Here is a 25759-nt window from a genome sequence, read left to right on the forward strand (position 1 = left end):
CTGTCCACTTGTAAATAATGAATACACTTCTCATAATTTGTTGCATGTGAGCGTGTTCTGCCTCATCCAACATTGGTAGCACTTCAGTCCAAGATGCAGTGGCTAGAAGTGTGTGGATTCCCCTTCCTGGTGGATGGCATAGTGATGATCTCTGCTGACCTCCAGGGAGGAGAAGCCTCCTTTGGGATTGGTTTCTAGTGAACCTGCTTCACAATGAGGTGCATGCTCCTGTTTGTCCTCAGTTTAACTGACAATTCCAAGGCACCAACATGGTCCTACTTGACACACAAATGCTATTTCCTTTGCCTGGTACACTTGTCACCCACCTCAATTCCCTGTCTTTTCTCATCTTCCTGGGACTGACTCCTCCTCACCCTGAACCTAACCTCTGACACTGCTGTGGCTTCCTCATCTTAGCACTTTGCAGCTGGGCATCAAGTGACTCCTGATAGTCTGTCTTCTACCCCATTAGACTGAGGCCCATGAGAGCTGAGGCAGGGTGAGCCGATTTTGTTCTTCATACCCAAAGTACCTCACACACAAGAGCACTTGATATTTGTTGGCTACATACATGAATGAATGATTTGCCTAGTTTAGGGAAAGAGGGACCTGTGTGGTTTGGAAAAGTCTAGAATCCTCTTGCTACACTGCCAGACCCACTGCCCCATGCCCCTGAGAACTGCTGTTCTCTATTCCTGCCTCACATACCAGGTTGTGTTTACAGGAAAAAATCTTCAAAATATCTAAAGTGCTGTATTAGAGCCTGTGCTCTTATAAACCATTTTTTATTTGCTCAACCTACCTTGTAAGCATGTGCAAAGAGGAAACTGAGACAGTCAAGGTGGCTCAGCCCTGCAGGAGCTCCCTTCCCACCAAACCAAGGCCCTGTCAATAAATAAATTGTAAAAATAAATAAAATGGGGGCAGCATTTTTGTCTGAAGAACCAAGTTTCTGGAATAACTAAAACATTAACGTACCTAGAATATCACTCATCTGTTCACCCAACAGGTCTGTAAATGGTATTTATATGCTAGTTTCTGAATATAATACTGAAGACACAATTCCTGCTCTCAAGCTGAAAACCATCTCACATCTCACACAGGAAAAGGGGGAAACCAGTTTCAGCGCTAAGTACTATGGCCTGGAAGTGATGGAGGTCGGGGAAAGCTTATCAGAGACAAGTCCTAAGTAGAGGTTGCCCAAGCAGAGCAGGGGGTGGGGGTGATGCAGAATTGCAGGCAGAGTGAGCATCATGTGTATAAGCCAGGAGGTAACGATGAAAGCTCTTGCTGAGTGCTTGCCCTGAGCTAGGCGCTACTCTTTAACTCACGGCAACCTTTTGAAATAGGTATTATGGCCCTTTTCCTATATGAGGGAACTGAGGCTTGAAGAAGCAAATATATTAAGTAAATATATTGAACAAGGTCACTTTTTTTTTTAAGGTCACATTTTTCTTAATAAATGATGAAGCCATTGGGCGGCGCCTGTGGCTCAGTCGGTAAGGCGCCGGCCCCACATACCGAGGGTGGCGGGTTCAAACCCGGCCCCGGCTGAACTGCAACCAAAAAATAGCTGGGCATGGTGGCGGGCTCCTGTCGTCCCAGCTACTCGGGAGGCTGAGGCAAGAGAATCGCTTAAGCCCAGGAGTTGGAAGTTGCTGTGAGCTGTGTGATGCCATGGCACTCTACCCGAAGGGCATAATGTGACACTCTGTCTCTACAAAAAAAAATAAAATAAAATAAATGATGAAGCCAGGACTCAAACCAGGAAATTTGAGTCCAGAGTTGCTTCTCTTCACCACTTTGCTACTTGGGACTTGGAGTTGATGTGAGTTGTCTTTTGCAAAGGATTATAAAATGCATGGGGCCACAGGACTAGGCAGGGAGACCGAAGAGGTCACCATGAATGTAGAGCCATGTGCTGACATTCAGACTTTGGGCAACAGGAACTGCCATTGATTCTGAGTGAGGTGGTCTAATTTATTTGTGTATATTTATCTGTTAACATTGAGTAAGACAGATAAGGGAAGACTGCTAGAAGTAAGACCAGTTGATAGATAATTGCAGTGATCCAGGCAAGGACTGATAAGGACCAGGAAATGGAAGCTTGAACTAATGCAGAAGAGATGAGGGTAAGGAAGAGGGGATGGATTCGAGGAAGTGATGGTGGCCAGCTAATTAGCAAGGCCCTGGAGAAGGAGCTGGGAAGAAGGCACAGCCTAGTATGCATGACTCCCAGCTTGTTTTGAAAAAAAGATTATATTTGAGGTTGCACAAAGCTGTGATGATGCCACTGCACTCTAACTCAAGCAATAGTGTGAGATCCTGTCTCAAAAAAGAAAACAAATATGAAGAAAGGGTATGGAGGCTTGTCATGAAGGCTCACACCTATAATCCTAACACTTCAGGAGGCCAGGGAAGGAGGACTGCTTGAGCCCAGGAGCCTGAGACGAGCCTGAGCAACATAGCAAAACCTCTTCTCTGCAAAAAATCCCAGAAAAATTAGCCAGGTGTGGTGGTGCCCACCTGTAGTTCCATCTACTTAGGAGGCTGTGGCAGGAGGATCATTTGAGCCCACGAGGTTGAGGTTGCTGTGAGCTATGAAGACCCCACTACACTCTAGCCCAGGCAACAGAATGAGACCCTATCTCAGTAAAAACAAAAACAAAAAACATGAAGAGAGGGTATGGAGGAGACACAGATTTGAACAGGAAGATTACGATGATGGGTTTGATTGGATGTGATGAATGGGATGTGATGATTGCAGATGCTTGTACCACAGTGGAAGGTTCAAGTAGGCAAGCCAAGGGGAAGTTAGATTTATAAGTCTGAAATTTGAAGCGAAATCTGAGTGGAGATACATGTAGGCAAGCCATTGGCACATGGGTTATCACTGAAATCATGAGAATGGATGAGATAATCTGAGATCTCAGAAGATACAAAAACTCAGAGTGGACTCTGGGGAAACACCAAACATACAGAAGGGCCACTAGGTGCAGGGAGGCCCTGGAGAAGGAGCAGAGGAGGACGGTGACTGTGCACTAAAGCCAAGTGGAGGAAAGGGTTTCAAGGGGGAAGTGGTCAGTTCTGGCAGGTCAAGGTAAATTTTAAAAGCATTTGTGTATTTGGGACAAAGTTGTCATTGGCCCTGAGTGTAGGGATGAAACACAACTCCCTGCTAGTTTTTCTGTTTTTAGTAGAAATGGGGTCTTGCTCTTGTTCAGGTTCATCTTGAGCTCTTGAACTCAGGGATCCCTGTAGCCTCAATGTAACTTCAAGTGCCATTGACTTACGTTTAAAGAAGCTTTCTCAGAGTCCATGTGAAGGGATGTTCCTTTAAGACCCTCCCAGCTGATCAGCAAACTAGTCTAACGGGAGGCAGACTCTGCACTCTGCAAACAGAGTCTGGCTGTCTATGGAATGTCCTGGAAGGGACCTTGGAAATGGAAAACAAGATAAGTTCATGTGCATTTCAGTTACATAATGCACCTGTTTTCTCAGACAAACGGCTGAATAAGTTTTGTGGTTGCTCTGCATGGCTTCTTTGTACTCTTATCATATAAACCATTGGCTGCCAATTAATTTTATTATTAAAATGTATACATGCAAAACTTAGTATTGTTAAAAGTATATAAGCTTGTAAAAAATAAACTGAGGTCACTACATGCCAGAGCAAGCTGTACTCCTCTACTTCTTCCTCCAAAACTGAAACTGAGAGTAAATCGGAGACTACAGAGGCAAATGAGTCCAATAACAAAATATCTAAGGTCCAGCACCTTTTGAAACGTTATTTGTCAAATTGTGAGTTCTCAACAACAGGGTCCTTTGTCCAAAAAGAATGTTGAGGCATTTCCAGCTTTGGCCGCAAAACTGCTTACCCTGGGTGCTGCCAGCCCTCCTCTGTCTTCTGTGCTGCTGCCGCCCCAGTCACCACCGGCAGCTCCTGTCCTGTGCAGGCTGCTCCCTCCGCTCCCTTGCAATCAGCTGTTCAAAGAACTATTAATGGTGCAGAGCACAGAATGTACATATGAAAATACTAATATTAATTGTAAAAAGACTTTGGCAGAAATAAAAATGCAAGAAAATATTACTTTTTGTTTTTTTTAATATATAATTTGAAATATTTTCATCAAACTGGTTAACATAGCCTTCCTTAGCCTTCCTGGCATTTTCTTAGTTATTGTGTTAAGACATTTATATTCTACATTTACTACGAGCCTGCACAGATGTCAGCTGGGAAACTTTTCAGACTAATTTATTGGCAGCTGCTCTTAAAGACACAGCCACTTCTACTAAAACAAAGTGTAATTAAGAAAAAATACAGTAGATGACGCATGTTAACTAATTTAAAAAAAGTTAATGCAGCCATTCATTGTTTAACTTTTCAGTATCAAGTTTGGACAAGTCTAGACCGTCATTCCAGTGAATCTCCACAGGAAAAGATGTATCTTTTAGTAGCCCTTTCTATTAAAGGAACAAAACTTAATGACCCATTACTAATAACCCATTAGTGAATTGATTACTATAGTCAAATAAATTAATATGTTCACTTCATCACATAGTTACTTTTTTGTGATGATTTCCAGTATACAGTTCAGTATTATTATCTATCCCCAATTCACCTTATATCAGCGCAAACTCAGGAGCTTGTAATGCCCTTTACTGATTACCAATGACTTGACCCCTAGTACCTCTTTGCACTCCCATCGTCTCCTTTTTCCGCCTATGAGGAATTCCTCCCTCCGACTCCTCCCTTCCTGCTCTGTCTGTTCTCTCTTTCTACACTTCTCTCTACTGTCAGAAGTGCCTACATTCTGATCATCCTAAATCAATGTTCTCCCAGCCCATGAAGGTTGTTCATTTGTTCATTCATTCATTCATTCATTCATTTTTCATCTCAAAACATTTATCAAGCATCTATTTTGCAAAAGACATTGAGTCAGGAGCTCTGAGAGAAATTATGGTAAATCAGAGGTGAAATTTGGGGGTGTTTTACACCATAGTATCTGGGGGGTTATCATGCTGAGGCAAGGTGAAACCATGATTCCTCACTAGCATAGGGACTTTTGAGGAATAATGCAGACAAAGTATGTAGTGAATGCTACATTCCAAAGCCATTGCCAGGCTTGGCGCCTGTAGCACAGTGGTTATGGCGCTGGTGACATGACCGAGGCTGGTGGGTTCGAACCCAGCCTGGGCCTGCTAAACAACAATGACAACTGCAACAAAAAAGTAGCCAGGTGTTGTGGTGGGCACTTACAGTCCCAGCTACTTGGGAGGCTGAAGCAAGAGAATCGCTTAAGCCCAAGAATTTGAGGTTGCTGTGAGCTGTGACATCACAGGACTCCACTGAGGGGAACAAAGTGAGACTCTGTCTCAAAAAAAAAAAAAAAAAAAGTCATTGCCAGCATTTATCATTGCATTATGGCAATGCCGGGGCAGCCTAAGTCTGCTTCGCTCCAGCTGAGTCCCTGGCCCATCACCTTTGACTGGAGGGATTTTTACTTTCTCTTTCAGCATCTCTCTTTCTCTTTCTTTCTCTCTCTCATGTGTGTATGTCTTTCTTTCTGATGGTTTCTTCTCCTTAGCATGGAGATATTAATATTATTATATTAATAATAGCTGTATTATTATACTAATAATAGCTATAATCCCAGCTACTTAAGAGGCTGAGGCAGGGGGATCTCTTATACCCAAGAGTTTCAGGTTGCTGTGAACTATGACGATGCCATGGTACTCTAGCCTGGGCAACAGAATGAGAGCCTGTCTCCAAAAATAAAAATAAAATACGGCAGCGCCTGTGGCTCAGTGAGCAGGGCGCTGGCCCCATATACCGAGGGTGGAGGGTTCAAACCCAGCCCCGGCCAAACTGCAACAACAAAAAAAAAAAAATAGCGGGGCGTTGTGGCGGGCGCCTGTAGTCCCAGCTACTCAGGAGGCTGAGGCAGGAGAATCGCCTAAGCCCAGGAGTTGGAGGTTGCTGTGAGCTGTGTGACGCCACGGCACTCTACCGAGGGCAATAAAGTGAAACTCTGTCTCTACAAAAAAATAAATAAATAAATAAATAAATAAATAATAAAATAAAAAATAAAAAAAATAACATAAAATACATAACACCTCCCTTTTCCCTACCTGAATATATAACAGATCTCTTTTTCTTATCCAAATTCTGAACCAGTGGGTGGAGACAGAGAGATGAGGCAGATGACAAAACTTTGTAACTGATAAAGACCATGTTGGAAGACATGGTGCAGGTGTGCAGCCTCAGTGGGCTTCCTTGCAGGGAAGGTCAAGGTTAGTTATTCTGACTCTCCACTTCATCATCATTGTAATGGAAAATTATAGGCCTCTCATGCAGGTGACAGAGCAGGCACAAGTAGGTGTTCTACACCCTGGAGTGGGGAGTTGGGAGAAATTCAAGCCAGAGCAAAGAGAGGCCAGGGAAGTTAAATAGGGTTTCTCCCCAAGAAAGAAAATGTAAGAATGTGGAGCAAGTGCACCCCACCACCCCTTCCCCACCCACCATGTGATGTTCTGGTTATTTTTTTCTACTTAGGCTTCCAGATACAAACATCTAGGTCATCTAGTGATGCTGGCCCTGGACAATGGCAAGCTTTTCCTTGACAAGGTGCTGGGTGAGCTGGTGCGTCTGCCTTGGAGATAGCAGACAGAGCTCAGGCTGCCTGGCACTCCAGTGGGACTCAGTGCATAGGATGGGCCCTGCCTCTTTAGAAATAACTGAAGAACAATCCAGCCTCAATATCTTTAGCAGCCGGTTCAGAGGATGGTGAGTGGCTGGCCATTTCCTACTGATCAGAAAGGAGATCACCAGGTCCACAGCTCCACCAAAGATTCCTCAGTACCAGTCGTAAGAGACAGAGCTTCTCATCTAAAGTGATGTGAGGGAACCAGTCAAACCACAGCCTCGTGTAAAGCATGAAACGAGAGAGTGACAGGGAATAGGGAAGGTGAGGGATTCAGAAGCCCAGTCTGGTTGGGGAGATGAAATCAGTAGGTCTGAGACAAGGATCCATGAAGGACACAGAGAAAACTGCTAACGAGTTTCTTTTAGAGTGAGTAAAAGTACTCTAAAATCAGTGCAGTGATTTGTCATTCCTTGGCTTGCAGCCACTTCTCTCATCTCATGACTGTCTCCTCTACATATAAGTCTCTCTCAACATTCCCTCCTCCTCTCTGCTAAAGGGCATGGATATTCTAGAATCATCTCTCAAGATCTCTAACTTAGGGCGGCGCCTATGGCTCAGTCGGTAGGGCGCCGGCCCCATATACCAAGGGTGACGGGTTCAAACCCGGCCCTGGCCAAACTGCAACCAAAAAAAAAAAAAAAAATAGCTGGGCGTCGTGGCGGACGCCTGTAGTCCCAGCTACTCGGGAGGCTGAGGCAAGAGAATCGCTTAAGCCCAGGAGTTGGAGGTTGCTGTGAGCTGTGTGAGGCCACGGCACTCTACCGAGAGCCATAAAGTGAGACTCTGTCTCTACAAAAAAAAAAAAAAAAAAAAAAAAAAAGATCTCTAACTTAATTTCATCTTTTGCCCTGCAAGGCAAAATTTACATGTTCCAGGGTGTGGATATAGGTATCATAGAAGGGATGGCAGGTTCAAGCCCGGCCCCCACCAAAACTGCAAAAAAAGAAAGAAAGAAAGAAAAAGGGAAAGTTATGGGCCAGGTGTGGTGGCTCACTCCTGTAATCCTAGCACTCTGAGAGACCAATCCAAGAGGATCCCTTGTGCTCAGGAGTCTGAGACCAGGCTGAGCAAGAGCAAGACCCCACCTCTACTAACAATAGAAAAATTGGGCAGCGCCTGTGGCTAAGGAGTAGGGCGCCGGTCCCATATGCCGGAGGTGGAGGGTTCAAACCTAGCCCCGGCCAAAAATCACAAAAAAAAAAAAAATTAAAAAAATTAAAAAATTAAACATTTTAAAAATAGAAAAATTATCCAGTGTTGTGGCAGCCACCTATAGTCCCAGTCTCGAGAAGTAGGAGGATACTCCTGAGCCCAGGAGTATGAATTTGCTGTGAGCTATGATGCCATGGTACTCTACCCAGAGCTATTGAGTGATGAGACTCTGTCACAAAAACAAAAACAAAAGGAAAAACAATCAAAATAAGAATCTACCATTACGGTAAAATAGCATAGATGATCCACACATTGTTATGCTGGATGTAACCACTGGGCAACATTAGAGGAAGGGTACACAGAACGTCTTCTTACTATCTATGTAACTCCCTGTATATCTAAACTTATTTCAAAATAAAGTTTTTGAAAAGAGAATTAAAGTAACATCTTCACAGTCAAGGAGGGCACTCCCTTTGCAATCTGGGGGCCACCAGGATGGCTGTGCTCAGAGGGCAGACATTTCTGGACTGGAAGCTCTGACTCAGACACTAGCCTCACCATCAAGTGACATCACAAAGCCCCAGAAACCCCACCCACCGCCGAGAAGTGCTGCCAAGCCAACTATCACCTCAGGACTGTGTTTGTATTGGAAGCGGCTGTTCAACTCTGCTAAGAAAACCTCTCTGGCTTCTCTGTTACATCCAAAGGAAAATGGCCCCATGTGAGGAAAAGGATCAGTAGATGCAGGACACAGCGCCACACCCATTCTTAGGATATTACAAAGAGCAAGCCGCCCAGTTCTCTCGTCTTGATCCTGCAGACAGTCTGCTTACACCGTACTTCTGCCTGGACTGTCTTTGAGAAGCCTATGTCTTCCCCACAGCTTCCAGCCTTCTTATGGGACAAGGGTACGCTCACCACTGTCATATCTGATCCTGCTTACCTAATAAAAGTTCTCTTCTTCTTTGCACTCCTGATGACTCTAGTCACTCTGCTCATTCTGGTCTGGAAAGTCACCAAAGACAAAGGCAACAAGAACAGAGAGCCAGACCCAAGGAAGGAGGCGGCGCTGCTGGCATGAAGATCACATCTCTGGGGGCCTCTCTGCTGCGCAGGAGACCAGGCAGCCACCTGGTAAGAGCTGTCTTACCACCCAGAGCCTGGGAGGGAACAGCTGCCTCAGCCCCAACTCTGCCAATGCCAGATGTCCCCCGGGACATCTGATGTCTCCCCTCAAAATGTACTCATCCTGCTGTTCCTGGGCTTGTCCTGGCTTCTGAGTTTGAACGTCTATTCCTTATGGATCTTCTAGACTGAAATTATAAATGGCTCTTGATTTCTGCATTAACAGAGGAAATACATGGAAAATTTAATTTGGTTACAAGACCCAACTTGTCCTTTATAAATCGGGCATGTATTGATTATGTGAGACTCTGAAATTATTAGGAGCTCACAGTGTCTCAAACTTTGTGATGAAGCCATCTGCACTGCAAGCTCAGTTCAGAAGATCCTTGACGTGGAACAGCTCCCTCTACCCTGAATTCTAGGTAAACTGTTTCCTCCTCTTCACCTGATGCTGAGAATAAAGAATATATCTTCTCAAAAAAAGGATTTGAAGTACCAAATATTTTTCTCTCTTCTTCTTCCCCATCCTTTAACTCAGTGGGTTGGCAAATTTTCTAAATAGCTTATTTCAAAATGATAATTTTTATTTTATTTGTCCTTTTCAAGTCTGGAACAACTTAATGAAATCCAAATTAAAGAGACAGGTTTTTTTAAAAACCACACTTGCATTCATTTCAGTTTGGGTTATCCTAGGGAGTATTTAGCCATTTACCTGAAAAGAATGAGTATTTTTTAGCTGGATATGGTGTCTCACACCTGTAATCCCTGTAACTCTGGGAGGCTGAGGTGGGTGGGATTGCCTGAGCTCAAGAGTTCAAGACCAGCCTGAGCAGAAGAGAGACCCCCCCATCTCTAAAAATAGCCAGGCATTGTGGTTGGCGCCTGTAGTCCCGGCTGTTTGGGAGGTTGAGCCACGAAGATCACTGGAGTCCAAGAGTTTGAGGTTGCTGTAAGCCATGATGCCATGGCACTCTACCCAGGGTGACTGTGTGAGACTCTGTCTCAATAAAAAAAAAAAAAAAAAAAGAATGAGTGTTTTTGTAGAAGAGAAACCTCTTTGCCTAGGTTCACTGTTAACCCTTCCTTCTAGAAGCATCATATCAGGTGTTCCCTTTCTTCCATACACCTGACTCTGGAAGACTCATGCCAAGATCATCCTCCTTCAGAATCCTTTTCTCTTTGCTTAGACTCATCCAGGTGTGCTCAGGATGCTGTTAGAAAAAGTCCTTCCTGGCATGTGGGCCACAGCCATGTTGACAAAGATTGTACACTCAGTTCTCTCAAATAAGATGTCTCATTGAACAAATACCTCATCAGCCATGATCACACATAACTGTTCTGTTCTGCACTTGGTATTTTTTAATTTTAGGGATGTTCAGACTCAGCATGACCTACACGACAGGAACCCGGTGCCTTTATTGTAGCTGGACTTCACTTGAATGTTCTTTACCCTCATTTTGGATCACAAGGTGCTAATAACTTCCTGCTTGCAGGACATAACAAACATGGCAACAGACACGCATATGTATACCCATATGTACATGCCCACACCCAACACCCAACTAAATGCCCAAGTATCTCCACAAACCTTTACACCCCAACCTTGGACTCTGCACAGCAGCAAGCATAATTTGAGCTGGATGCTCATCCTGACCTAGGATCAAACATAAGCCAGGCTGGGTGCAGTTCGGATGAAGGGTAGTCCTTGTTCATGTTGAGTGGGTGGAGGAGGGTAAGGGGATCCATATCATTAGTTCATGGGATAGCTAGTGTTGGTGCGACTGTATACAGAAGTCCAGAAGATACTTGGGGTCATAGCAGTTCTTTGATAGTTTTGTGGGAGGGTTGTTGAGACAGAGTGTCTGTCACGCTGGGTAGAGTGCCAGGTGGCATCAAAGTTCACAGCAACCTCAAACTCTTGGGCTCAAGTCATCCTCTTGCCTCGGTTTTTCCATTTTTTTAGTAGAGACGGGGTCTTGCTCTTGTTCAGGCTGGTCTTGAACTCCTGAGCTCAAGCAACCCACTCTCCTCTTCCTCCCAGAGTGCTAGGATTACAGGTGTGAGTCACCATGCCCAGCCTGATAAATAGTTTTATTGCATCAGCAGAGGGTTGAAGCCTATGCCATAGGGGCCTGTAATGGTAGGCACTTTACGAAGTTGTATATAACCTCAGGCCTTCCATTCCACTAGTGTAAGATGCCCATGCGCTCTGCATCCCAAAACACAGGTTACTCTTTCACTTCCACTTTGACCCACAGAGAGTGAGGAGCATGGGGTCCCATGATCGTAAGGAGAGGCCAGTGCTGCTGCCAGCCCCAGGAGGAGTCCATGCAGGCCAGCTGCCACCTGGCTTCTCCAGTGCCTGGTGGTGCAGCAGTGGTGTTTGCTTTTGTGGTTGACCAGCTTCAGCAGAAAGAGACCACTGCGTGGCTGGCAAGCAGAAGGCACAGCCCCTTCTTCTCTGGCAGTGTGGGGTCCCTTCAGTAGAAACTATTAGCATTCCTCTCAAGCCAGCTACCATACCCCTTCTTGACTTAAGCATGTGTGCTTGGGAGGTAAGGGTGGCTGTGGGTGGGACAGGGTGTGGCACCTTGCAAGTGGGCACAGTGTTCATGTATCTCTTCAGCAGGAGGAGTTCCACAAAAGGTGGGTGCACTCCTCAGAGGTAGCAGAAAGCTCCTCAGCACTCCAATCACTCTCCAAATCTTCCCTTCTCTCGTTCAGACAACTCTATTCACCACCACCCCCCAAGACACTTACTGAGCTCTCACGATGCATCAGGCTTTGTCCTGGGTGCTGGGGACCGAGGGCAGCAGAGAGGCCCCTATCTTCTCTTTCCCACAGTGTATGTGGCACAGGGGAGAGAGGGGTGCTCTGAAAAAAGAATTTGGCTTTATGAGAGTGCATATCAAAGGAATCTGAACAAGATGGAGAAGGCTCACCTGAAGTCTAATGCTTGGGCTGAGAGCTGAAGGCTGAGTGGCTGTGAAGCAGGTGAGGGGCGGGAGGAGAAGGGCCAGCCCCCTGGATGGAGAGGCAGCAGGGGCAACGCCTGCAAAGGGATTCAGGAGGACCGTCGGTGGTTCTGGAACACTGACACTGAGCATAGGAAGAGAGCAAATGAGGCTCACTGGCCTTGTGCACTAAGACTCTCGGGCCAGGTCGTTCCACGCTCCCCAGGGACTGAAAGTCATCCTTCTCCCATGGAGCTCAGCCATTTCCTCCCGTCCTCCAGGATCTCCTTACTCCTCAAACCTCCTACACCACACATGCTCCTCAGTTTCCTTTACTTGGGTCTTAGTGACAAAACAGCCTGACTGCATTGTAAGCTGATGGCCACCAGGTGACAGCAAAGGACCAGCAAACTAGGCCTTTCAACCGCAGTGTAGGCAAAGGGACTTTCTCTGCCTGGGTAGTCAGCGTCTCCCACTAACTCCATAAAGGACCACAGTCAAGTTGTCCACAGTAATGGGACTCTCTTATCCAGAAAGCGTTCCTGCTGCCCCTTAACACAGCATCTCTATGCTGCCAGCCACTGATGAAAAGGGCACTACCCCCTTACAGAAGGGAAGAAGAGGCCCAGAGCATTGGGAGGCTGGTTTTCTGTCCACACTCTCACAGCAGAGCCTAGGTGATTTTTTTCTCAAAAACTACCTCCTGCATTCATTGTGGAATAGTACCACCCTTGCTTTGAGGAAGGTCTTCTTTCTCTATCAAAAATCTTTTTGCTCTTAAATGCTACCAGCATGAGGTTGTGGTGTCCTCTCAAGCAAGAGGTGCAGCAGCTGCCCTGCCTGGGAGGCCTTGTATCTGCCTCTGTTGTCCGTTCTTATGGCTTCTCCCCAGCACCCTCTGGGAGGCCCGTCCGCAGCTCCAGCTCCTGCACCTGCAGGCATCAAGCCACCAAGTGCCCACCACCGTGTAGCAGCCCATGGGCAATGAGGAACCAGAGGGTAAAGGCAGTAGGAGGAAAGAGACGCTGGCTGCCTCCTTCATGGAGCTGCAGTCCAGGTGTGGCTAAGAGCTCTCCTTGGGCCAACAGCAACCCCAGGTGGTTTCTGAGAAAGGCCAAGGAAGGGATACTGATGGAAAGCTCAACATTCTGAAGCCAGAGAGATTTGTTTGGGCTAGAACAGTCAGGGAGGGCATGCTGAAGCAGGTACAATGTTAGGAAAGTAGGCAGCAGAAATTAAACACAGAAGGGAGCACGTGAGGCATGCCGAGGGATGGTGAGCCAGCTGCGTGGCGCACAACAGGAACAGTGGGATCAAGCTGGGAAAAGAATTCCAGCCCATCATAAAGGGCCTTGAAGACCAGGCTAGGATATTCAATTTCAACCAACAGGGAGCCAAGAGAGGCTTTTGAGAAGAAGCCTCCCAATGCTTTTGAAAAGAGTAACAGGTGAAATAAAAGTTCAAGATTAATTTGCACAATCAATATACAGGATGACGAGGAATAGTGACACACTGAGTCAAGAAGACTAGTTAGGGGCTGGGCACAGTGGCTCACACCTGTAATCCTAGCACTGCTGAGGCAGGTTACCTGAGCTCAAGAGTTCAAGACCATCCCGGCATTGTGGTGGAAGCCCCAAGAGACTGCAATTGGTGTGAGCTATGATACCATATCCTCAAGGTGACAGAGTGAGACACTGTCTCAAAAAAGGAAGGAAGGAAGGAAGGAAGGAAAATTTAAAAAGGAAGACTAGGTAAAATGCTAGTTTAATAACAAAACTTTTGAAAGTTCATGTTTCTGTGACTCTGGCCATTCTATTTCTTCCACTTGAAATGCCTGTTTGTAAACTTATCTCTGCTCAATAGTTTGTTGCTTGTTTGTTTGTTTCTTCACAGTCTTGCTCTATTGCTTGGGCTGGAGTGCAGTGGCATCGCCACAGCTCACTGCAAACTCCAATCCCTGGGCCCAAGCAATCCTCCTTCCTCAGCCTCCTGAGTAGCTCTGAGACCACAGGTGTGCACAACCATGACCAGCTAATTTGTTTTATTTTATTGCAGAGCCTGAGTCTTGCTACATTGCTTAGGCAGGCGTCCAACTCCTGGCCTCAAGCAATGCTCCTGCAGTAGCCTCCCAAAGTACATGAAACCTGCCCTTATGAGGTTGGGTGCAGTGGCTCACACCTGTAATGCTAGCCCTCTGGGAAGCTGAAACAGGTAGATGGTTTGAGCTCAGGAATTTGAGACCAGCCTGAGCAAGAATGAGACCTTGTCTCAATTAAAAATAGAAAAATTAGCCACACGTTGTGGCAGGCACCTGTGGTCCCAACTACTTGGGAGGGTAAGGAAGGATGATTGCTTGAGCCCAAGAGTGTGAGGTTGCTGTGAGTTATGACACCATGACATTCTACTGAGAGGACAACAAAGTAAGACTCTGTCTTGAAAAAAAATAAAAAAGAAAAGAAACAACTAGCACTTACAAATGGAGGCTATTACAGTAAGTCCCTGAGTTACAAATATGTGATTGATGTGCAACTCTCACTTATGATCAGAGGATATTGTAGGTAATAAGTAAAAGTACCTGTTCCAACTACATGCAAATTCAACTTAAGAACGAATCTCCTTTGTTACTCGAGGACTGCCTATATAGGTAGGCAGTCCTATATAGGACTGTGTCAGGCTCAATAATTTTTTAAGAGTGTATCTGGTGGAGGTAGGAGGAGTGGAATTCAGAGGGGACCATTTCCAGAGCTCTGTCTAAAAGCAGGCCACATGGCCAGGCACAGTGGCTCATGTCTGTAATCCCAGTACTCCGGGAGGCCAAGACAGGTGGATTGCCTGAGCTCAGAACTTTGAAATCAGCCAAGCAAAAGAGGTCCTGTCCCTACTAAAAATAGAAAAACTAGCCAGGCATTGTGGCAGGCACCTATAGTCCCAATGACTCAGGAGGCTGAGGCAAAAGGGTCGCTTGAGACCAAGAGTTTAAGGTTGCTATGAGCTATGACGCCATGGCACTCTATCCAGGGTGACAGAGTGAGACTCTGCCTAGAAAGAAAAGGAAGGAAGGCAACCCACAGTGATAAGGACCTTAGTCCACCCCTCTCTTTCCAGGTCAGAGTGCTCATTGGCTGGGTCAGGGGCTGAAACAGATGATGCCACAGTTGGAGCTGGGGTGAGACACCTCAAAAAGTTTAGGATTCCCAGAGCTGTCTTCTCAGGAGGATGGGAGAATGGGTCTTTCTCTGTTCCTTTAAGTGTTCTCTGATGGTTCCAGTCCACTGAGGCTCAAAAATCGTGGCCTCCTTAAGTGGGCAGCAGCCTGAGGATCAGCACTGCCCAGAGCTACCATTGTCCAGACAGATGCGTGATGTTTCAGAGTCAGGAGGCAAAAGCCCAGAGCTCCATTTTCATTTTGCAGAGGGGCCCCTGGTTCCCAGAGAGGATAAGAGAGGCAGAGATTTGGGGGCCTGATGAACAGTGTGCCCTGGAGTCAGCTGGTCACTTGTGGGGAGTCCAAGCCCTGCCCTCGCTAGCTGTGCATTCCAGCCTGTGGTTCTCAATCACAGGCAAAGCATCCTAGCCTGTGGTTCTCAAACTATAATCCTCAGATCCCTGAGGACCTCCCCCCAAGGCCCTCTGAGGGAATCCATGAGATTGAAGCTATTTTCATCAAAAAATGAAGATTTTATTTTCCTTTCTCACTCTCATTCTGTCATAAGTACAGAGACTTTAGAGCAGTGGTTCTCAACCTTCCTAATGCCATGGCCCTTTAATACAGTTCCTGTGGGTCGTGACCCACAGGTTGAGAACCACTGCTTTAGAGATGCATCCTGAAGAGATCTGCAAACAGATAAACAATATCTTCCCTCCAAATATGTTATTTCTGCTAACACATAATAAGATTACCATTGTCATTTTATGTGAATTAATAAGTGCCTCTTAAACTTTAGTGTTAATTTCTAATAAAAGCTCCTTGGGACTTGGCACCTGTAGCTCAGGTGGCTAAGGCACCAACCACATACAACAGACCTAGTGGGTTCAAATCCAGCCCAGGCCTGCCAAACAACAATGGCAACTACAACCAAAAAACTAGCAGGGCGTTGTGGCGGGTGCCTGTAGTCCCAGCTACTTAAAAGAATCACTTAAGCCCAGGAAGTGGAGGTTGCTGTGAGCTGTGATGCCACCAGCAGTCTACCCAGGATGTCACCTTGAGGCTCTATCTCAAAAAAAAAAAAAAGCTCCTTGGGGGTCTCCCATAATTTTTAAGATTGTAAAGGAAGTAAAAGGTTTGAGAACCACTGATTTAGACTCTTTGAGCCTCCATTTCCTTGTCTGTAAACATTAATACCTCACAGGATAGTTTGAGGCTTAAAAAGGACACCCCACCTAAAATGCCTGGTCGGGTTTTCCTGGTAAAGTGGCTGAGCATGATCATGTGTCCTGTTTCTCAAACCACCACTCCCCCAGGAATGTCACCTCGGGGCAGATCTTGGATTTCTCTGAGGCTCAGAGAATCAAGAGTACAGGGTCTGGGGAGCAAAGCACTGTGGAAATACTTCCCTGCCAGGAGCCAAGGTCTGCATGCACAAGGTCCCCACCTGTGCCCGAAGCAGCTCCTGGGTCAAGGGCACCATGCAGGGAGTGACATTCCTACCAGATGTGACACAGAAAGTACGGCATCTGTCAGAAATAGCTGAGATCCCAGAAATCTGTGAGCACACTTGCAGCTCACCTCTCTTGCCTGCTCAGGGCAGAAGCCTCCCACAAGTAGAGCTGCAGAGCGCGCTCCAGATCAAAAAAAAAAAAGCTTTGGACATGTCCAGAACAGGAAGTCACTTCAGAGAAGAGCCCTGACATTTCCCAGCCACAAGGAAAGAAGGGCTGCCAACCCAGCTATGGGGACAATAAACACCCCTGGGTAAGTCCCTACCAAAGAGTAAGGGAAACCTCCTTCAGTGTCCAGCTGTTCGTTTTCATCTGAGCAGGAAGGATCTCAGCATTGCCTTGCCCCCCAGGCTTTCTAAATCACTGCCCCTGCACCCTCCTCCCACCATGAAACTGTCTTAATTCTGATTAAATACTGGAAGGAACCAGAAGGTGTACTCCTGGACTTGCTCGGCCACTAATTCCCTGTATAAATGAGACTCAGTTTCCTTGTTTGTAAAAAGTAGAGAAAAGAAATACAGCCATCTCACAGGACTGTGGAGCATTAAGGAGAGAGATCTTTGTGGAGGTGCCCTTTCGTCATTCTTGCTGTTAACATCTCAGGCAGAAAAAGCCAAATAGGTAGATCCTTTTCATATACAGGTAGATCCTTTTTAAATGCTTTCAAGAGATGGATGTATATACTGGCTGGGGTTCATTATAAAGCAGTGACTTAGCAAGAGTGAGTTCCTTGGAGTTTAGTTGGTCTCCTCGATTCTATCAATTGAGGTTCTAGAAGACAGCCAGACCAATGTGACCTGGGAAGGAACTGTACTTTCCTGTGAATAACAAATGATGAATTATGCCTTTTTAGAGTTCACAACGTGATTTGACCTACTTATCCCTGATTCTTCCCTATGAACACAGAGAGGAAGCCATCACTGGTCAGAGAAGTGGAGGACGCTGCTGACAGTACCACAGCCTACAGAGGTACGGCCAGGCCTTCTGAGCCTAATGCTGGCATTCATTCTGCTCTTCCACCTCCAAAGACCCCATCTCCACTCCCAGTGAGAGTATGTGGACAACTCTGGCCATCATGGGCTTTATCTACCCCACTTTATCCAGCCTGCTAAAGATGCAAGAAGGCTTTTGGCCCCCACTCCCTCATCACTAGTAAATGCCAACTGTTTTTCCCTGTCCCAGCCTTTTTCCACAGCTTGAAGGAGCTGCCATAACTCTTCAGAGCCAGGTTCCCTCCTGCCACCCAGGCAGATGCAAATTTTCCTCCTGGGCTCCAGTGTACAGGGGTGGGGAAGCAAGGCTCAGCCAAGGGGGCAGAGGAAACAGAGGACCTGAGACATCCTGCCCAGGGAGGTCATTCACTATTCTGGTCCTTGGTTACTGCATCCATAAAAAAATGCCTTGTATATTCTAAAAAGCTCTTTTGTATAAACCTAAGTGAAAGGAAGGTCCGAATACTGTCAAATTTTCCTGTCTGAAGGAAGGCTTTATTTGATCTCTCCATCTATCAACCCCTAAATTGAACTTTTAAAGTTCATATCAACGTGAATTTCAGTAGAGCCAATTGCTTCTACTCTTAACCTGGGATACATGGACATGTTGGGATGGGGGTGGGGGACTAGATGTTGAGAGGGTGACTACATTTTCACTAACTTCCAAGGGAATTTCGCATTCTTTATTACTAAGCCCCAGCAGCATTAGCAATACCTGTGTCTCAGTCAGTAATAGAAATCACGATGCTCTCATATCCCACCAGTAGTCACAGCTCTCTTGAAATATTGTTTATGCTCATCATAGCTTGGAAATTATAGTCGTTATTAAATCTGCCGCTAGGTCTGGTTATTGAATGCCTTATTAAGGCTGTACATTGCAAATTTGTTTTTTTGATTCTTTCAATAACTGTATTTCAGTAAAATTGACTTCCTTTGTAATCCTATGTATTTCAGTTTATCCATTTGGGAACATGTGAGGAGTCCAAAAACTTCATCAGACTGACAAAGGAGGTCTGAGAACTGTAAGGGTCAGGGCTCCTTGACCCAAAATGCTCCTCTGAGTCCTCGAGGATGTGTAGGAACAACCAAGTTCCCAGCGCCAAGCTCCTCTGTGTGCAGAGGGACACCAAAGAAAGATGGCAGAAGGGCGAGGCCCTTAATCTCCTCAGCTCCAACCAGTACTGAGAGTTGCCATCTCCTTTAACTCTCACAAAGATCCAAGGAAGATGACCACTTAAGTATATCTCAAATAGAAAGAAACAAAAGCTAACACAGAAGTGAGCAAAAGCCATCCCAGCCCACCCTCCACCTCTCTGTGGTCAGAGGCCATGCCTCACCTTCCCCCCTCAGAGCCCCATCCTATAAAGGTGAAGAGCTGGACTAAGAGTCGGGTACAACCAGCTGTGTGACTAGAGGCAGTCACTCGACTTCTCTGAGCCTCTAAGTCTTCATCCCTGCAGTGAGGATAAACACTTCCATTCCACTGGGTTTCCTTGCATGGGTTCAATGAGAAAACGTGTGTAAAGAGCTTAGCAGGGTGCCTGGGACCTGCTGGCTAGATCCTAAAGAGTGGCTGTCATCACTATTAGAAGAGGGATTCAGGGGTGGTGCCTGTGGCTCAAATGAGTAAGGCACTGACCCCATATACTGGAGGTTGTGGGTTCAAACCTGGCCCTGGCCAAAAAAAAAAAAAAAACTGCAAAGAAGAAGGTCTGTCCATAGACCTTCTTTAATAAAAAAAAAAAGAAAGAAAAGAAAGAAAAATAGAAGAGGGACTCAGCACATTGCATCTGTAGTTGCATTACAGTCCATTTAAGAAATTATGGGCAATTCCAAGGCCTCTCTTTCACCTCCAATTCCCCTCATCAGAAATAGCTATGAGTTGGTGGCGCCTGTGGCTCAAGGAGTAGGGCACCGGTCCCATATGCCAGAGGTGGCGGGTTCAAACCTAGCACCGGCCAAAAACCAAAAAAAAAAAAAAGAGAGAAATAGCTATGAGTTTTGTTTGTTTTCCTTTTCTCCAAGCTTTCATGACTTCATAGAAGCCAAATGGACTTCCCTCCTCCCTAGGGAGGAGCACAGGCTGAAAAGATGAAAGTTTTAGTGTCAGGGCCAGGAAGAGCAGGGCACCCGTCACCAGCTACTATGCAGCTGCTCCAGGTTGGGCTGATCAGAGGGAAGACTGGCGTCTCTGCGTGCATGTGTGCAATTGTCTGTGTGCATGTGTGCAATTATCTCTACATGCAACTGTCTCTGTGTACATGTATGTAATTGTCTTTGCATGCATGTTTGCACCTGTCTCCATGAGCATGTGTGTAATTGACTTTGTGTGCATGTGTGCAATTGTCTCTGTGTGTATGTGTGCAACTGTCTCTGTGTACATGTGTGTGTAAATTATCTCTGCATGCGTGTGTGTAAATTGTCTCTGTGTGCAAATGTACAACTGTCTCTGTGTGCATGTATGTGTGCAAATGTCTTTGCATTCATGTGTGCAACTGTCTCTGCATGCGTGCGTGTGATTTATCTTCGTGCATGGCTTGGGGGAGGTAGCTGAGGCTTCACAAGCTGCACCTGACAGATAATTACACAAAGACAAATCGTGCCCTCCCTTACCTTGCCCTCCCTTACCTTTCCCGGTATTGCAACATCTAGACTCCGCGTTTGCTGGGGATAGGGCGGGATGCGGAGGGCGGCGGGAGGAGGCGCGGGTCGGGGCGGGCAGCCAAAGGTTACTCCTCCGCCTGCTGGGGGTGAACTGGGCAGCCTCTGACTGAAGCTTCGATAACTTCGTGGTGGCTCCCTCCAGGGATGACAGATACAGGACGCGTGGGTGCTCTCCCAGGGCCTGGTCAAGAGCTGGTTGCTCCCTAGGAGACCAGAGCCCAGCGTGGGAGTCCGCAGCACCTGGCGGGGTGGGGGGCAGTCCGGAGCCTGAGCCTCCACACCCACGCCTGGTCATCAATCCAGTTAGTTTCTCCTAGGATTTGTCTTCTACTCCTAGATTCCTGCCCAGACTCTGTGTCTCCCACTATCTTCACCTTTTTCCTTCCCCTTCCTGTTAAAACCTTTTTTGTGTGTGGTTACATGACAGGATTTTTTTTTATGTTCCCAGGCGAAACCTGGAACACAGTGTATGAGCCTCCAAACCTCCTACACATTTTTTTAAAAATGAAAATGGTAGTGATTTTCTCTGTAATCTTGAATTTATAATTATTTTATGTTGACCAGCATGGAAACTAATAAAAATAAATAAAGCCTAGAAACATATTAAGCTTACTTTTTTTTTTTTTTTAAAGAAAAACCATCTGCTCAAGCCCTGGAATGCTAAGACTTTAGTTGTAAGCCCTCCCAAAGCTGAAGGAGAGTCCCAACCTCCTCATTAATAAAATGGAAAAAAAAATACTACTGTGAACTAAAATAAAATCATAAGCTCTGTCCCCACCCCCTGCTGACTGAATGGACCCCCTCTTGGTTAAGGGGACCCCAGAAATACTTAAAGCTGGGTTGCTGGGCTTGGCTCCTGTGGTTCAAGCGGCTAAGGCACCAGCCACATACACCTGAGCTGGCAGATTCGAATCCAGCCCAGTTCCGCCAAACAACAATGATGGCTGCAACCAAAAAATAGCCAGGCGTTGTGGCGGGTGCCTGTAGTCCCAGCTACTTGGGAGGCAGAGGCAGGAGAATCGCTTGAGCCCAGGAGTTAGAGGTTGCTGTGAATCGTCATGCCATGGCACTCTACCCAGCGCAACAGCTTGAGGCTCTGTCTCAAAAAGAAAGCTGAGTTACCGGCCATGAGAAGAGAGGTCAGACATGCTTTATCACAGCCCCCTTCCTTTCTTGGAGATGCCCTTAACAGGACTAAGGCTCCATGAATAAATAAGACAAAGTTTAAACCACACCTGCATTTACTTAATTAAAAGATCACTTGAGTTTGGATATATGTCTGGTGGCTTTCCTCTGATTAACAGACCTCCTTATCTTAACATTCCAAGCCTTTCCAGGGGTCCTCAAACTGCCACGGGCCACATGAGGTGGTGTGATTGTATTTGTTCCCGTTTTTTGGTTTTTTTGAGACAGAGCCTCAAGCTGTCGCCCTGGGTAGAGCACGGTGGCATCACAGCTCACAGCCACCTCCAACTCCTGAGCTTAAGCGATTCTCTTGCCTCAGCCTCCCAAGAAGCTGGGACCACAGGCCCCCGCCACAACACCCGGCTACTTTTTTGGCTGCAGCTGTCATTGTTATTTGGCGGGCCTGGGCTGGATTCGAACCCGCCAGCTCAGGTATATGTGGCTGGTGCCTTAGCTGCTTGAGCCACAGACACGGAACCCCCGTTTTGTTTTTTTTACTTCAAAATAAGATATGTGCAGTGTGCATAGGAATTTGTTTGTAATTTTTTTTTTTAAACTATAGTCCGGCCCTCCAATGGTCTGAGGGACAGTGAACTGGCCTCCGGTTTAAAATGTTTGAGGACCCCTGCTTTAGACAAAGCTTCATTTATTTAATTAATCACAAGTCAAAGAATCTTCAAACCCATATATAACCTGTAATGCCCCACTTTCAGATATCCCTTTTGGGGCTAAACCAATGTACACCTTCCATGTATTGATTTATGACTTTACATGTAATTCCCATCTCCCCGAAATGTATAAAACTAGCCTGCAACCCAATCATGGCAAGACCACTTGCTCACAGCTTCCTGCTCATGGCTCTCGAGACCATGGTCACACATATTTGTCTCAGAATAAGCCTCTCTAAATTACAGAGTTTGAGTCCTTTTCCATTGACACTATCTTCCTTAGAGGGTTCTTGCTTGGTGCTAAGCATACTATATATAATACTTCTTCACTTATTTATTCATGGAGTATCTATTAAGCACCAACAGCATTTCTGTCACTGGGCATGGCATAGTTTGGTCTGTATCATCAACGAGAAGGGCTGAATACGTCAGAGTTCTGGGAGGGGCCACCAAGGCAGGAGTGATTGATGAACTCCACAGAGGAGTCAGGGAGGGCTCCAGTGAGAAGGCTTTGTGATCAATAGTTATTTCTTGGCCCACTTTCTTTAACACAGAGCTTGGCCTCCTCCCTCAAAACAGATAGCTACCTGCCAGACTCCCTCTCCTATATATTGCATTCAGTCTCTGGCTGGGTTTTCCTCAGGCCTTCTCTGAACCCCCAAGCGAGATTAGCAACCATCTCTGCTCCCACAACCTCACACACTGATCTTTATCTCATAGTGGAGTTACCTGGGGTTGTAACTACTCCCCTATGGGCCCCAGAACTGCAAAGGCAGGGACCTCCTCTTTTGTCTCCAGCCACTGTCCCCACGCTGACACAGAGCAGGCTCACAAATACTGCTGGGATGACCCAACCTCTCCTTGGGTAAGTCTCCCCTGGCTCCATCATCCTCTTTCTCCATTTGGCATCTGCTCATCTTCCTCTCTCCCTCTCTGCAGAGCCTCCTCCCTGCTCTTTTGTTCTCTTTGGGAAGATCTATAATTGTGGAAAGAATCCCCTCCTGTGAGGCACATTCACTCACCTCCCTGGCCTGGGCTGGGCTGTCTAGTGGGGAGCACTCCTCTCCCTGCCCTGCCTCCTCTTGGCTCCTCCTTGTTCCCCCAGAGCCAGGGGCTGGGCTCTAATGGGTGCTCCCAAGCCCCACTCAGCCTCGGCAGCAGCCATTTGTGCCCAGGCCCTCCACACACGCGCGCGTGCGTGCACACACACACACACACACCCAGGGCTCAGCAGCCTTTTAGTGAGGACCCACTTTTCATTCCTGAACAGGGTAGGGGATACCTTGAGAGTAAACCTACAAGTTTTCTGGAAGGCACCCCCCTGGACTATTGGAAATTCCAACAAATCTTGGGGAACAGGGTCCTCAGATGACAACAGGCTTGGAGGAGATTCAGCAAGGGAAGTCCAGGTCCCTGAAAATACAGCTCCTCCCCACAATCCCAGCCACATGTCCTCAAGGCTCCTGGACCAGTGATCCGGTCAAGTCCCAGCCTGGGCACTGCTTCTCAGGTGTGCTCCTTTCAGCCTGCCAGACCCTCTGGCTCTGCCTGATGCTCCCTCAGAGCTCCTGCTCCCTGAGAGCCTTCTGACTCCCTCCACACTAAGGACCCCACCCCTGGGGTGTCCTGCAGCTCTGGACACCAACGCCATGCCCTTGCTTTCTAACCATCCTGTCATCACACTCTTCTGTGGCTCTCCTCGCATTCCAGCCTTTCTCCCCCAGATTCTGTTAGACACACGCCCACCCCCAAACCATACCTGCTTCCCAGCCTAGTCAGCCACGCTCTTCTACAGAGAGCCTTCCTGAATCCATGAGGACACAGAGGACACTCCTTCATTTGGGATATTCTCCTTGGTCTCTACTCCTAACACAGAGTCCTAGATTAAAACAGTTTGTAGAACCTCCAACTCCATCCAACACAAACACATTACGTCACAGACAGAGAACTGAGACTCCAGAGGGCAGGTACATTATCAAGGACACACAGCTCTGTCACCTGTATGTAAACATGCATTCCCTCCTGCTCAGTGCTCATATACTACTGTACAGGTATCTGCATGGACACACTCTGGGCCTGGGTGATGATGTTGGCAGTGGGAGTAGAGGTGGGAAGACGACAGCTGGAATGAATTCTGCCTGGGACCCCTGGGACGGCCAGCTTCCTCCAGTTTCTTTCTGAGACATCTTTGAGAACCTCACAGCTGGAGAGGTGGTTAACCGGCTGATTCAGTCACCCTTCACTTGGAGGATAGCTCTGCAGGAGACTCCAGCATGGCGTGGCAATCTCTTTCTCTCTCTCTCTCTTCCGGGAGTCCTCTGGGCTGGTGAATAAGGAGACCATGGGCAAGACCTCAGGAGAGAATATTGTTCATTCTTGGGATGAAGCTCTGAGAATTTTTACCACCTGGGAACGATGGGAGGGTGCTGAAGGTGTCTTTCTGTGGGCAGAAAGCCAAAGGTCAGGGTCAGCTAAGAAACAAGGGGACCTGAGAGTAAAAGAGAGAGAGGAGGCCTAGGACTGGTAGGGAGCCAGTCAAGTTTCTCACCAGGCTGAGAGCCACGGCGGGAGCCATGACTTCCATTACCCCGGTGTCCCTCTCGCCTCCTTCCTCACTCCCAGGTCCCCAGCACAAAGGAGATGGTGATGGAGACGAAGGGAGTGGGGGACTCCAGGAATATGAAAAAGACGAGGGAATGGAAAAAACAAAGGAAGCCCCTTAAGCAGCCAGGAAGGGAGCAGAAGGAAGGAACAACAAGAAGGTGGCTTAAAGTCAGTGGCACGACGGGGAGCAAGGCCGAGAGGGCCTGAGAACGGTGGACCGGGCCCCCGTGCACCGCGCTCCTGGCACCGTTCTTGGCAGAAGCCATTTCAGGGAACAAACCACCGTCTTGTTTCCCAGATGAGTCCCGGGGTGGGAGGCAAATTGCCTGCCTCGTGCATAATAAACCAGGCATGGAGAGCAGTGGAGGCTGAGGCCATCACTGGCAGCCTCGCAGGATCCCTGGGCAGGCTCCCAACCCTGGAAGAATCTCAGAACCTCTTCAGGTGGCTCCCCTGCGCCTCTGTCCCTGCACCCAGGCACCGCAGTGGAGAGTTGTGGGCCCCAGCACCCACGTCCATCTCCCCTGCCAGGATGCCTCTCTTCCCTGCCAGTCTCATCCTTCTAAGCCCTGCTCACAGGTAACCTTCTTACTATGAACCCACCCGGTCAGCAGGAATAGCTTTCTCTTCCTGCTAAGGTAGCACTTTGTTCAGACTCGTAGCACTTGGCGGTTACATTATGTACACAGTTATTTGGGTACAAGTGGGTGCTATGTTGCTACTGGATTCCACATTCTCAAAGGGCGGAAACCCTAATTTACCTGCATCCCTACCCCAGAGACTTAGCACAGCGTCCAGTACTGCGTGAGTGAGTTCAAAAAGATGGACCTGGAGCCTTGACTCGCTGTTCTGGCTAAGGTGTTGTCCACTAAACTGTTCCTTCTCACTATCCCTGTGTTCCTCAAAGATGCTGTGCAGGGGTGAAGGGCTTTGGGCACCACCTCGGAGAAGATTAGCCTTTCTAATTGAGGAATTGTGTAAAAAGAGGGCATTGAAGGGAGGGAAAAGGATAAAATGTTGTGCCCAGTCCCTGCTCACCGAGGGCTCCC

General features: G+C 47.1%; 3 protein-coding genes across 5 annotated transcripts in view; 1 reads left to right on the plus strand and 2 right to left on the minus strand.

The window, feature by feature from the left end:
- Window positions 1–3937, minus strand: part of LOC128596262 (antigen-presenting glycoprotein CD1d-like) — a 59600-nt gene extending 55663 nt beyond the window's left edge. The window contains exons 1-3 of one of the 3 annotated variants that reach the window (XM_053605893.1): window positions 3879–3937; window positions 3294–3436; window positions 803–885 (exon numbers count right to left, since the gene is read on the minus strand). The gene's annotated coding sequence lies outside the window, so the exon portion shown is untranslated. Of the gene's footprint in view, window positions 1–802; window positions 886–3293; window positions 3437–3776; window positions 3856–3878 lie in introns of those variants that run through there. The other 2 variants (XM_053605897.1, XM_053605898.1) reach the window with 2 other exon arrangements.
- A 4790-nt stretch (window positions 3938–8727) lies between these two features.
- On the plus strand, window positions 8728–8940 carry SMIM42 (small integral membrane protein 42). Its single transcript, XM_053606100.1, has one exon. The coding sequence runs from the start codon at window positions 8728–8730 to the stop codon at window positions 8938–8940; it is 213 nt and encodes a 70-aa protein (XP_053462075.1).
- Window positions 8941–21568: 12628 nt separating this feature from the next.
- KIRREL1 (kirre like nephrin family adhesion molecule 1) overlaps window positions 21569–25759 on the minus strand; it is a 113508-nt gene continuing 109317 nt past the window's right edge. The window contains exon 15 of the mRNA XM_053607065.1: window positions 21569–24546. Within this exon, the coding sequence (XP_053463040.1) occupies window positions 24460–24546 (87 nt within the window). The 3' untranslated portion in view covers window positions 21569–24459. The remainder of the gene's footprint in view (window positions 24547–25759) is intronic.

The sequence above is a fragment of the Nycticebus coucang genome, chromosome 10 (assembly GCF_027406575.1).
Source record: "Nycticebus coucang isolate mNycCou1 chromosome 10, mNycCou1.pri, whole genome shotgun sequence".
NCBI lineage: Eukaryota > Metazoa > Chordata > Mammalia > Primates > Lorisidae > Nycticebus > Nycticebus coucang.